Raw genomic sequence first — 12,810 nt, 5'->3', positions numbered from 1 at the left:
TGCTGTGTTGTTAGTCTGCAAAGCACAAAGATGGAAATGGGATACCTGCACTGCACTGCTGTCTGTTTGCAGCATTGAGAGGAAATGTGGGTTCTACAACCTTTATGAAAGTGTGCTTAAAGGAGTACAAATGACTTATTTTCTATCAATTACAGAAGCCTTGAATTCATGGATATTTTGCCAATCATTTGATAGCCTCGGGGACCTTAGACTTTTTGTTTTCAAAAGAAAGAAAACAAGCCTGGGCGAACAAGCCAGGAAATCTGGTCTAGGAGTGGCAGTGAACCTTGTTTCTCTAACCAATAACGGTGCAGAGGGGCGTCGCTCCAGGGGAGGGGGGGGGGGGGGGGGGCGGGTGCACCATTAGGATCCACTGGCTGTTTTCGCCGGCAAATTTGAATCCGCCCCTCTAGACCAGAAATCACACTTGGTGGGGCAGGCTAATAATTTGATGACCGGCAGTCTCCTACTGACTGATTATTGGCTTAGGAAACAACAAAATCTACATAAATTCAAGGCTTCATGGGGTGTGTGTAATTGAAAGTCATTTTTTGGGTGAAGTACTCCTCTAAGCCAGGCGTTAATATGAGAACATGTCCATGTCCAAGGCAGTGAGATTCAGTGGTGTGTGTGTTTCTCTGTGTGTGTGTGTGTGTGTGTGTGTGTGTGTGTGTGTGTGTGTGTGTGTGTGTGTGTGTGTGTGTGTGTGTGTGTGTGTGTGTGTGTGTGTGTGTGTGTGTGTGTGTGTGTGTGTGTGTGTGTGTGTGTGTGTGTGTGTGTGTGTGTGTGTGTGTGTGTGTGTGTGTGTGTGTCACAGGGAGAGAGCGTGGACAACTTCAACTGGGGCGTGCGCCGGCGGTCCCTGGACAGCATGGAGCTCGGGGACCTGCTGGAGGAGAGCCAGCACTCTGGCTCCACCCCCAGCCTGGGGGGCCACGAGGACCCCCTGCACGACTCTGACGAGTCCTCCGAGGAAGAGGAGTCGTCCACCAGCCAGAGCCTGTCTCACTCACAGCTTGTATGTTTACTCTGAGTCACATGATTAAAACAAACTAAATCCTGCATTCTGGACCAGCATCAAGTGTGTGTGCAAAATCGGATCTCCGAATTATTTTATCTCTTGATGCTTGGTCTATAGTTTGATTGATTGATTGATGTTTGTATTTCGTTGCTGTCGGGGCAGAAGGAAAACTCTTATCTGCATATTTTTACTTTTTCGTAAATTAATAACGCCCTACTTGATCACACTACAGTGTCACACAAAAGTATCAAAAGTAGCAGATCCAAAGTAAATGCTCAAAACACATCGCTTCGCGCCACGATTCAAACGTGTAGATCTGCTACTTTTGCTGTTTTTGAAGTTGAAAAGTAACCGTTTTGGACATAATGAGGTTTACACCCGACAGAGATGATATGCATTTACATGAAACACATACGTATGTAATACTATGTATGTGTTCATTTTTGTCAAAAGGATAAAACAAAACAAAAGATAAGATAATATAGCTTAATTCCATGTGTTTGGAGTTCTATCGCAGAGACTTACAGAAAAAGGAAATCAATAATAAATACATTCATATAAATGCCCAACGTACTAACAAAATATTGTTCGATTGTGGATCAGTTGTCTAAATTAAATATAAATAGTATGAATTCAGCAATAATAAATTGATCAGTACCAATTATACTGAAACTGGGTGTATTGTTTGGTTGTGGTGCAGACCAACCCCTCCCCCTCAGAGGAGACCAATCACACGGACTCTCTCTCCACGTCGTTTAACTCTGCTGACCCGCCGTCCTTCAACGCCACCACCCCACCACAGGGGGCGCTGCATGATGACCAGCTAGGACTGAGGGTGAGGAGGAGTGGACGCACTCACACACACACACACACACACACACACACACACACACACACACACACACACACACACACACACACACACACACACACACACACACACTACAAACACACTACACTACAAATAGCAAAGACAAGACAGCCTATCCAGCCTTCACTTCCCGTATCTGTGTGAGGTAGGTGCTTGGCCTGTTTAGGAGACCAGAAGTAGGTCGTGAGTCTATTAATTGCAGTTGGAGAAGTGAACGTGAACATATCTCCTGGCCCATTCTTTAGCCCTGTGGTCATTGGACTAAATATATCACCCATTTTTTACATGGCACACAATTGTCCGAACATTCTGACTAGCAACGTGAATCATAGGACGTTGGCAAGATCTGACGTCAGACGGCACCCACTTAGGAGACCATTTGCGTACTGTTTCACACCTAGTGGCGAAGCTGGGGATGGGCTATATCTTCCTAAATTAAGCATCTGTGCATAGATGAATGTGCAGTACACACAGTAAACACCTCTCTCTCTCTCTCTCTCTCTCTCTCTAGATGAGTGTGTGTGTGGAGGATGAGGACTCGGGGGGAGGCTCGGGGCTCCAGGATGATGAGTTGTCTCTCAGCGCTGCAGAGCTGCCTCAGGGCTCAGACTGTGGGGAGAGTCTCACCCTGGAGCTGCCCCCCGCCACGCCCCCGGGGGATCGCCTGCTCAACCCCCACATCTGTCAGCCTCCCCTGGGCTTCCTGGACCCCAACTGTCTGCCCAGGTAGGTGACCGTCCGGAACACTCACCCCCAAAACACGCTCATCCCCATTTATTTGTATTTATGTTTTCCCGCTGACCACTCGCCCCCCGCGGTTCTTCTGTTCTTGCACTTAATGAAAACATAATGGTTCTACGCTGAGCTGCCCTAAAAGGCCTGCAAGCACGGAATGTGATGTATGATAATAAGAGCGCGCGCCCCTCACTTCACACTGGTGTGATCTTTTTGTTTGTCTCTCCCCTGTCTCCGCGGCGACAGCCTCCGTGACGACGTGGATGACCTGGAGGACCTGGGCTTCCCCCCTCCCCCCTCGCCGTTCTTCTCCGCCATCTTGGCGGCGTTCCAGCCGGCGGTGTGTGACGACGCCGAGGAGGCGTGGCGTTGTCACATCAACACGCTGGTCACCGACTCGGACGGCTCGTGTGCCGTTTACACCTTCCATGTGTTCTCCTCGCTGTTCCAGGTACACACTACAGTATAGTACACTACATATAGTACTGTTTACACCTTCCATGTGTTCTCCTCGCTGTTCCAGGTACACAGTACAGTATAGTACACTACATATAGTACTGTTTACACCTTCCATGTGTTCTCCTCGATGTTCCAGGTACACACTACAGTATAGTACACTACATATAGTACTGTTTACACCTTCCATGTGTTCTCCTCGATGTTCCAGGTACACAGTACAGTATAGTACACTACATATAGTACTGTTTACACCTTCCATGTGTTCTCCTCGATGTTCCAGGTACACAGTACAGTATAGTACACTACATATAGTACTGTTTACACGTTTACACCTTCCATGTGTTCTCCTCCCTGACCCCAGATGCAAATTCAAATGGAAACAAACCTTTTTGTTGCCGATGGGTTCCCAGATTGACCTCTATCTTACTCTGCGGTGCGGCTCTCTTTCTCTCCATCATGACCACCCCTCCCCCTCTCTGTTTCAGAACATCCAGGGGAAGTTCTGCTCGCTGACCACAGACGCGGCCACCTACATGGGAGAGGGACTGAGAGGAATAGGGACAAAGTTTGTGCGCTCCTCGCAGATGTTGACCACGTGCTCCGACTGCCCCACCATCTACATCGACGCAGACACTGTAAGTACAGTGTGTAGCGGCGGTGCATAGTGTACACCAGGGTTTCTCAAAGTGGGTGCCGTGGCACCCTACGGTGCCTTGATGCAAGTCCAGGGATGCCCCAGAATGCTCTTAAATGAGAAAAAGAGGTTGCGCATCAGCAATGGTTTTCAGTGGAGTGCTAAACCACAAGCACATCCAAAAATTAAATAAATGGCGGACAAAGTACTCACATTTCCATTTCTTTATTGGCACACACCAAAAAGGAACGCTTACGCATTTCGGCTATGCAGCCTTCATCAGAGCATGCTCTGATTTTTGGATGTCCATCAATGTCACCACTTAGTTATAGACCCTCTGTGCTCTGTACGGGCCCGAGTTAAACTGTACCCGGTGCGTTCTTTTTCAGCCTACAGTACACCAAGTCTCTTACATTTACACAAAATAGTTTGTGTAAATGTAATGTAAATGTATGTCGGGGTAAGAATGGTGGTCCCTTATTGGCTGTTGATGGTGACGTAACTACGGTATGTTTCAAGGTTGGTATAAGGTCAATAACGGGGCTAAAGGATTTAGAACAGCAGTTGTAATAGATAAATAGATAATAGCAGTACTTGCGCGCTCTGCTTGCGCACAAGTATAGGCCATGTATATGGGGTCATTTTCATTCCATTATTCTACCCTCTCCTCTCCTCTCCTCTCCTCTCCTCTCCTCTCCTCTCCTCTCCTCTCCTCTCCTCTCCTCTCCTCTCCTCTCTCCAGATCATGTCCTATGGTCTCCTGGAGAAGATGAAGTTCAGCGCGTTAGAGCTTCAGGAGTACTTGGACACGTACAACACCAGAGAGGAGTCTGCTGTGTCGGTATGAAACTCAATGCACTCCAGCGCTTTCAATTGTTAGTTTTTTTCTGTAGAAACTACAATTACAGAATATAATGAATGCCGTAATCACGTGCTGTTATTATTATAATTAGCTGTACAGGGAAGACCAAACAACCCCGAAGGTCTTATCGAGTGTCTATTATCTAATTGGTGATAAAATAAAATAAAAATAATAATACTTTCTGCTGCCCTCCAGTGGCTGAGGAACTGTAAGGACACATTTCCCAGATGTGCTGGCGAGGGAGTGGTCACCTGTCAGCCAGGAGACTCTGAGGAGAAGGTCAGTCAACATTATTCATCACTATGCATGTACTGTACTGAGTTCCTGAGTTCAACTTTGAATCTATCACACTCTCCAATACTTTTAAACAAACACTTAACCCTGGGGATTTTAACTATTGTCTTATTGGTTGATCGATCTATCTATCTATCTATCTATCTATCTATCTATCTATCTATCTATCTATCTATCTATCTATCTATCTATCTATCTATCTATCTATCTATCTATCTATCTATCTATCTATCTATCTATCTATCTATCTATCTATCTATCTATCTGTCTGTCTGTGTATGAATCATCATATTGGAGTGTTTGCTCTCTTCTGCATGTGCTGACTTGACTGCTATGATTACAGAGTACTAATTGAATCAGACAGGGTTTGCGGGCCTACAGTAACTGTGTTTGTTTTGCCGTGTATTTCATACCAAGCATGAGTTTGATTGACCTGTTTGTCTTCCTTTCTGACTCGCTCTCTCTCTCACACCCGCTAACCTCCTCCTCTCTCGCTGTGCGTGCGTTGCCGTGTAGCAAATGGAGTCTCTGGCAGTAAGTGTCTCTTCCACCTTTTCTTCAAGTCACTGCCTTAAAGCGATACTGTAGCTGCTTCTGTCCATCAAACTGCTTGTTTACTTTGCTATAGCTTCTACCGTTAGGGGCCGTGTCCAGTGAGTGAGTGCACCGTATGTTCTGAATTGAATTTAAAGCGGGAGCGCCGTGTTTTTGGAAACACCAGCAGCGTTGTGTAGCGCTGTGCATTTATTTTGCGTTTTTTTGTTTGAAGCTGCTTGAAGATTGAGCTGAAATAACTTTTTTTTAGGCGAGCCCTTTGGTGTTTTCAGCCGGGGGGGGACAGCCTCAGTAGACACGTCCCCTTAATATTTGTACATTTCATATTCACACGTGTAGAGTTGATCGTTGCTGTCGGGTGGAAACCTTGTATGTCCAAAACCGTTACTTTCCTGAAAATGGAAAACACATAAAAAATTTAAACATAGTGACGCAACAGTGTGTGTGTGTGTGCGTGCGCCGTGCGCGCGCGTACGCTAATCCATGGATCTGACGCCATTCCTCTCCGTTCCCGTGTATTTAGCAACTGGAGCTGTGTCAGCGTCTGTACAAGCTGCACTTCCAGCTGCTGCTGCTCTTCCAGTCCTACTGTAAGCTCATTGGCCAGGTGCATGCCATCAGCGCCGTGCCCGAGGTACGTAACACCACACGCACGCACGCACGCACGCACGCACGCACGCACGCACGCACGCACGCACGCACGCACGCACGCACGCACGCACGCACGCACGCACGCACGCACGCACACACACACACACACACACACACACACACACACACACACACACACACACAGACAGACAGACAGACAGACAGACACACACACACTCCTTGAAAACTCCTTGAATCTTGACCCTCGCCTCCTGTGCTGTCCCGTCCAGCTGCTGAACATGTCCCGGGAGCTGACGGACCTGAAGAGCAGCCTGCAGGCGGCCGAGGCGGCCGTGGCCTCTGACCTGGAGCACGCGCACCTGGCCCACGCCAGCGCCCACGCCGCCCAGGTGGCGGCCATGGCCGTGCCCAGCTTCAGCAGCTCGGAGGAGGCCGTGCAGGCCATCCTGGACTGTCTGAAGAACCAGGAGTTCACCAAGGCCGTCCGCTACATCCAGGAGTGCAGGTGAGGGAGGGATGGTGGACCTAAAAACAAAATGTTGGAAAAAAGAAATAAGGGGACCCATAAAAATACATCCACGACCCAACCTTGGGTCCCGACCCAGTGTTTGTATTATTAAATCGTTAACCTGTCCCCCCCCACCCCCACCACCACCACCAGGAGGCAGTGGCCCGACGGCGTTTTCGGCGGCGGCTCAGAGAGCGAGGTGCAGACACTGCTCAACGTGTACTTCCGCCACCAGACGCTGGGCCAGACGGGCACCATCGCCCTGGTGGGCTCCCGCCAGGACCTCAGCCTCATCTGCTGCAAGCTGCTGGAGCTCAACGGGGAGATCCGCGACATGATCCGCCGCGCGCAGGGCTACCGCGTGGTCACCACCTACCTCCCCGATTCCAGCGCCTCCGCCACCAGCCTCTGACAGGACCACGGGTGAGGGCACATTTAAGTTGACGATTCATCATCACACAAATAAATGTGGTTGACGATTTAATTGTGTTTTCGCCGTTGGAAATTGGCAGAGCCATAGAGTAAGTTACGCAAACTCTGTTCACTTCATGGGGCCAGTCCAATGGCGGCTCTTCTACATAGACTTCTATTGAGCATAGGGATAACCGGAGGTTTACGGAATGCATTAGAGTCTATGGGCTCGCACGAGTACATGAACCACTTGACCGGGCTGTTTTCTGCCCCCTCAATATCGCAACTCTTCTTTTAGATGGCTCTGGAAATTGGAACATTTAATATGAATAGTAATTACATTACTGTCACAATATAACTATAAATGCACCAAATCTCTGTACATCTGTACTGCCTGTAGACAAAAACAGGGATGTGGGCAGGGAAACAAACCTACCTTCTATGATGTCACTGAGAACCATGAAGCTACCCAAGGACCCTCCCACCTCAGAAATCAGCAACATTATGAAAATCATTGTCCGAATGAAAATCACCCGGGTTTAGTGTTCTAGGGTTAAAAAAGCAACAAAAAGAATAGCGGAAATAGCTGATCTACAAGCTTGCTATACGTTTTTGAGTGGTGTAAACCACTCCTACGACTGGCTTTGTTAGTCTGTCTGTCTGTCTGTGCTAAAAAAATGAGCATGGTTGCTACGGTCACCCAGTTCACCCGGGTGTGATTTCATTACGTCAGACCACAGCTGATCAGTCTATATAAGACCTTACACCACTCAGTTCACACGGGTGTGATTTTTTCTTGTATGAACATCTTTCAACATGGAAACGATTATGACGATTATGACAAAATAATTGTGATTATCTCAAATAAATGTGATTAGCCGATTATGTAATAACTGTGACAACCCCAACTACAGGAGGAGCCCCCCACCGCGGACACCCACACCTCCTCCTCCAACTCCACCGCTAGCCTCCACCATCCCTCCGAAGCCTCCTCCACCTCCAGGCCTCCTGAGTGCAGTCTCACCACAGCCAAGCCGCCCCGCTGCCTCCAGGCCACGGCAGCCATAGGAGACCCGATGGCTCCCTCGTACCTGCACCTCCTGCTCACGTCCTCCTGCAGCCATCGCTCCCCCAGGAGGTTCTTAGTCCAGAAGGACCTTCCAACCTCCCCGTCGTCAGGCCCGCACCGAAAGCCTGACCTAACGCCGACCACCGTCCATCCTCCCTCCTCTTCAACGTCCACCGGCGTAGACTTCCCCGACAAACCCCCAAACCTGTTCTTGAGCCCGACGCCCCCGGGGCCCGGAGGCGCACGGTTTAACGAGCAGCGACGACACCCGGACGAGCATTACTGCGACGACGAGAGCGCTGATGATAATGTGGGTTCTTGGTGGACAAGTTGTTCTCCTTCCCACACAATGCGCCCCCTGCTGCACGCACACGGCAACGCACACCCGCCGTCGTTTCTGCAGACCGTGGCGTCGGAGCCCAGGCGCTCCGACGCACCGCCCCCCATCGTCATCCAGTCCCGGGGGTCCCGCCACCTCCCCGACGCTCCGTACCAACACTCTGGCCCGCCCCCTGTGGTCCGAGACCCGGGCGTCGTCCTGACCAAGGGTCCTGATCCCTCTCCCCGCTCTGGTCCCCTGCCACACCCACCTCTGCGGCCCCGGCCCCCAACCCAGGGCGAGGCGGCAGCGTGGGGGTGTTGCTGTTCCCTCGGGGAGGGCTACCTGAGGAAGGTGGGGAACGCCGCTCTGCCCCTGCTCAACGCAGGGGGGCTCCACAACGACAAACCGTCTGACGTTCAGACATGAGATACCCAAAACAAGGAAAAAATAAGTGGCATGTTACTTTCAAAATATTTGACTACTTAAAGCCCCCCACCTTCACCCTTTTCTGAGGGAACATTTGCCAGAAATAGCCAGTGTACAATGTACATGCTCGGCTATTTCTGTCGAAGAGACTTGGTGTAGATAGAAACAAGAGCAGACCAAGTACAGAGCCAACTCGGGTCTGTTTGACTCAAGTATAGAGGGTTTAAGTGCTTAAATAATATGCTTACATTATACTACACAGTGTGTCAAAGATGTATTGTGAAAATCTATTTCCCGAGTTCAAAATATATTTCAATATTGGCCATTTGTTGTGTATTTTGAAACATACCTTGAAAATAGTACAAAAGGTTGTTGTTTTTTCAGTACCGGACCTATGACCTATGACCTGAGGATCACCAAGCCTGACCGGACCTTTTAGAGCCAAACGTCTGAAATGACAATGACCAAACCCTCAAAACGCTGCATGGAGAAGTGACATTATCCCAGAAACGGCTTTCTTTCTCAGAGTGGAATGGGCTCATACCTGCGGTTCTCAAACATTTTACCTCTCGGAGTGTATAAATGGAACCAGACCAACCTGTGACAGGTCCATTTGGTTCCATTTGAACGCTCTCAGAGTTCCAGACCTGTAGTCAGGGTCCTCCTGAAATGAACCCTGAGGGTCCTTGGACCTGACTTTGAGAACCAACGGGATGTACTGTCTGCTACGGTACAGTTTGGACCTGCTCAGTAACAAGGAAGCTTGGACCTGCTGATATAAAGACTATATATACCAGACCTTATATAGATCTCTGTCTGTCTGAAGGCTTAGCGCTGCTACTTACTTTGACATTAACATGCTGAACACTGCTTGAGGAGGGTCATCGCCCAAATGTCTCCACTGACGAGGTCCTTACGAACACACCTGACCCGTCCTAAGCCTGCCTTCCCACAAGCACTGAAGGTGAATGTGAAAAGGACTGACTGTGCTTCAGAAGAGTGTTTCTCGAACTTTTTTTACATTTATTTCGAGGACCCTGCAGTTTGATATCCATTAGGCCCACGGATTTGATACAATTTTGCCCTCTCTGCTATCCCAGTCTACTTCGTAAAATCCTCAACTATTAATTGAACTCTGAGAGTGTACAAATATGGTTTTGTTTGGTTCCATTCATACACTCTCAGAATTACACACCCGTAAGGGTCCATTTGGTTCCATTTCTACATTTTCTGAATTACAGACTCGTCCTGTTGGTCCCAAGACACAATGTTGAGAACCAGTGCTTTTGAAGGAAGCAAGGAAAGGAGCTCAGGAAGGTGTCTCGTAGCTGGTATTACCACTGGATATACAGCGAGGGAACCGGCCCCGTAACCGGACGGACACAGAGCAACCACAAAACCCCTCGCTGGTTGAATTCACATGTCGTTCTTGCACTAAGTTTAGTTTTCACTATGAGGGGGGGATTTACAGAAGGGATGGGGATATTTTGCTGTTATGTTTTTGCTACTGTTGAGAGAAGGAAGGGGCGTCACTTTCAAGGACACAGGGCCCGAGGCCAAACGCTGGAATCCCTCCTTCTCTCAGATTGTTTTGAGTCTACTGTTTGAGAAAGTCCTTTTTAATGATGATGGGAGGGGAAAGTGCAATGCATGATGGCCCAAATGAGATGAATGCTTTCTACTGTACCGCATCTGTTTTCTGTCCCCTAACACACCCCTGACTGACTGATAGAAGACTGTTTTCTGTCCCCTAACACACCCCTGACTGACTGATAGAAGACTGTTTTCTGTCCCCTAACACACCCCTGACTGACTGATAGAAGACTGTTTTCTGTCCCCTAACACACCCCTGACTGACTGATAGAAGCCTGTTTTATGTCCCCTAACTGGCCTAACACACCCCTGACTGACTGATAGAAGTCTGTTTTCTGTCCCCTAACACACCCCTGACTGACTGATAGAAGGCTGTTTTCTGTCCCCTAACACACCCCTGACTGACTGATAGAAGACTGTTTTCTGTCCCCTAACACACCCCTGACTGACTGATAGAAGACTGATGAAAGAGTCGGATGCAGAATATTCAACCTTACGCTGTCCTTTGCTCTGTTTATACTTAGCTTGTGTTATCGGTGAAACCAGCTCTGTAGACTTAACGGTACCAACATGATTCTTCGGTACAGTGTTTTAATCATGCTGTTCTTCCCTGTGCACAAGTGTACACGCCAACCGACCGCCGCCGCGTTGTGATGACTTTGTGGTAGCATCGAGTAGCGAGTGTACGGCGCACGCTGTAACGTCCGTCGCTGTCCTACACTTCTGTGACGTGTTGACCGTCCTTACTTGTATACCGTGTTCACATCATGCAAGAGGATGCTGCATGTTCACGGCCGGACATTTATTTTGATTTTGTCTTTTTCTCTTGTCATATCGTGTCGATGATCGAGTCTCAGTGGTCACGTACTCTGTAGCACATATTTGTGTGTGTGTGTGTGTGTGTGCGTGTGGTACTTAGTTACAGATACACTTTTAAGGGAAACATGCTGACATTCAGCGCCTGCCATCCATGTTCAAAGAGTAACGTTGTGCTACTACTGTTCTTAAGTCCGACAATTCCCCCTCAGTCAGTCGGCCCCACAATTCCTCTGTCTAGCGATATTATTTACCCCGTTGCTGTATAAACTATCCTTTGCCTATTTATATCAAGTCAACACTCATTCGACTTAATTTTTATATTGATGTTAATGTTCTCTTGGTTCAAGCCAATTGTAACTGCCATGCATGCATCTCCTTGTGTTCTGTATGAGGTGAGTTTGAAATAGGCCTATTTATTAACAGAATCATATTTTATCTGAAAGATATGTTTGTATGAGATAAGGTTCAAAAGGGAGCTTTAAGCTCACGCGGGTATGTTCTGTTTTTCTTTTCCTGTGTGGGAGAATGTGTGTGCATGCCAAACAAGAAGTTGCACATTTTTAAAAAAGCTTTTTAGATGAAGATTCTGTGTAGTCGTTTTTTCACCTTGTAAATACTTTTACAGCCTTTGTGAAGTTGTTTTGAGTCGATGCAATGTACAATTCTGTGTCAAAGTAAAACATATCCAAATTACATCATTTGCCGTTTACACATTCTTTTGTACTTGGGTGAACTCCAAGCAAATTCCATGATTGTTACTCTAAGTACTAAGTTTATTCTTTACCACAAATCTTGTGCAACTGAAATCTTCACATAAAGGCAAACCAACAGGTCTACTAGATAGTGGCTGACTGATTCCAGACTTTTTTCCAGTAAAGGGACCTTTACAGGTCCATTTAAATTACTATCCCTATCTCTAACCTAAACATAACCGCAAGCACGGGAGCAGTGCATGTTCGCCAACCTTAATGCATGTTCGGACTAACGGGACTTCGGATCTATGCGCAGTTCCCATCAATCTCTAGTTTGGGTAAATCTAATTGTTTTTCACCATTCATTGTATGACATACAGTACTAGTATATACTATAGGGCTTATATGTAAAATCACCTGTGTGAGGAACTGTCCAGTAGCACCGAGCTTCAGCTTCTGTCTTGGATAATATCTACAAGCTACACAGGCAGACGCAAAGATGCAGTCTACCATTGTCAATTTTGGAGCAGCTACATGCATCATTGTGTCTTTGCATAGTCATGTCGCTGGCTTCCATTGACAATGGAAGACTGCATATTTTACATCTGCCCGTGTGAATACATTGCTCTCAATTCCTTGTGAACATACAAACATACAGCACAGGCTATTGAACAGGTTGAGTGATATCAGGATTTAGAGTTCTAATTTCACCATTTGATTTTTGGAATTCCTTAGTTTTGAATGAGTCACTTTTGGCTAAATTTGAATAAAATCTAATTTTGTTGCGACTCTTAAAATAAGGTCGCTGACCAATATTTGGGAACCACTGTTCTAAACTGACCCAGACCAAGTCCCTTGTGAATTGGAAGGAGAAACATTGTCGCCAAGCATGGTAGCCTATACACAAAAAACAAGCTCTTAATGCAA

General features: G+C 47.5%; 1 protein-coding gene across 1 annotated transcript in view; it reads left to right on the top strand.

Annotated features, from left to right (window-relative positions):
* The window catches only part of LOC306928392 (protein furry homolog), a 94,118-nt gene extending 86,114 nt beyond the window's left edge, over window positions 1-8,004 (top strand). Inside the window, exons 57-67 of the mRNA XM_079508448.1 lie at window positions 818-1,018; window positions 1,722-1,856; window positions 2,404-2,618; window positions 2,874-3,078; window positions 3,572-3,721; window positions 4,463-4,561; window positions 4,778-4,861; window positions 5,955-6,065; window positions 6,313-6,548; window positions 6,705-6,974; window positions 7,883-8,004. Coding sequence (XP_079364574.1) covers window positions 818-1,018; window positions 1,722-1,856; window positions 2,404-2,618; window positions 2,874-3,078; window positions 3,572-3,721; window positions 4,463-4,561; window positions 4,778-4,861; window positions 5,955-6,065; window positions 6,313-6,548; window positions 6,705-6,963 — 1,695 coding nt within the window. The 3' untranslated portion in view covers window positions 6,964-6,974; window positions 7,883-8,004. The remainder of the gene's footprint in view (window positions 1-817; window positions 1,019-1,721; window positions 1,857-2,403; window positions 2,619-2,873; window positions 3,079-3,571; window positions 3,722-4,462; window positions 4,562-4,777; window positions 4,862-5,954; window positions 6,066-6,312; window positions 6,549-6,704; window positions 6,975-7,882) is intronic.
* Window positions 8,005-12,810: the final 4,806 nt, after the last annotated feature.

Source organism: Electrona antarctica (genome assembly GCF_951216825.1).
Source record: "Electrona antarctica genome assembly, chromosome: 8".
NCBI classification, from domain to species: domain Eukaryota; kingdom Metazoa; phylum Chordata; class Actinopteri; order Myctophiformes; family Myctophidae; genus Electrona; species Electrona antarctica.
Note: the sequence above shows the minus strand (reverse complement) of the source record. Positions and strands in the feature narration are given on the sequence as shown.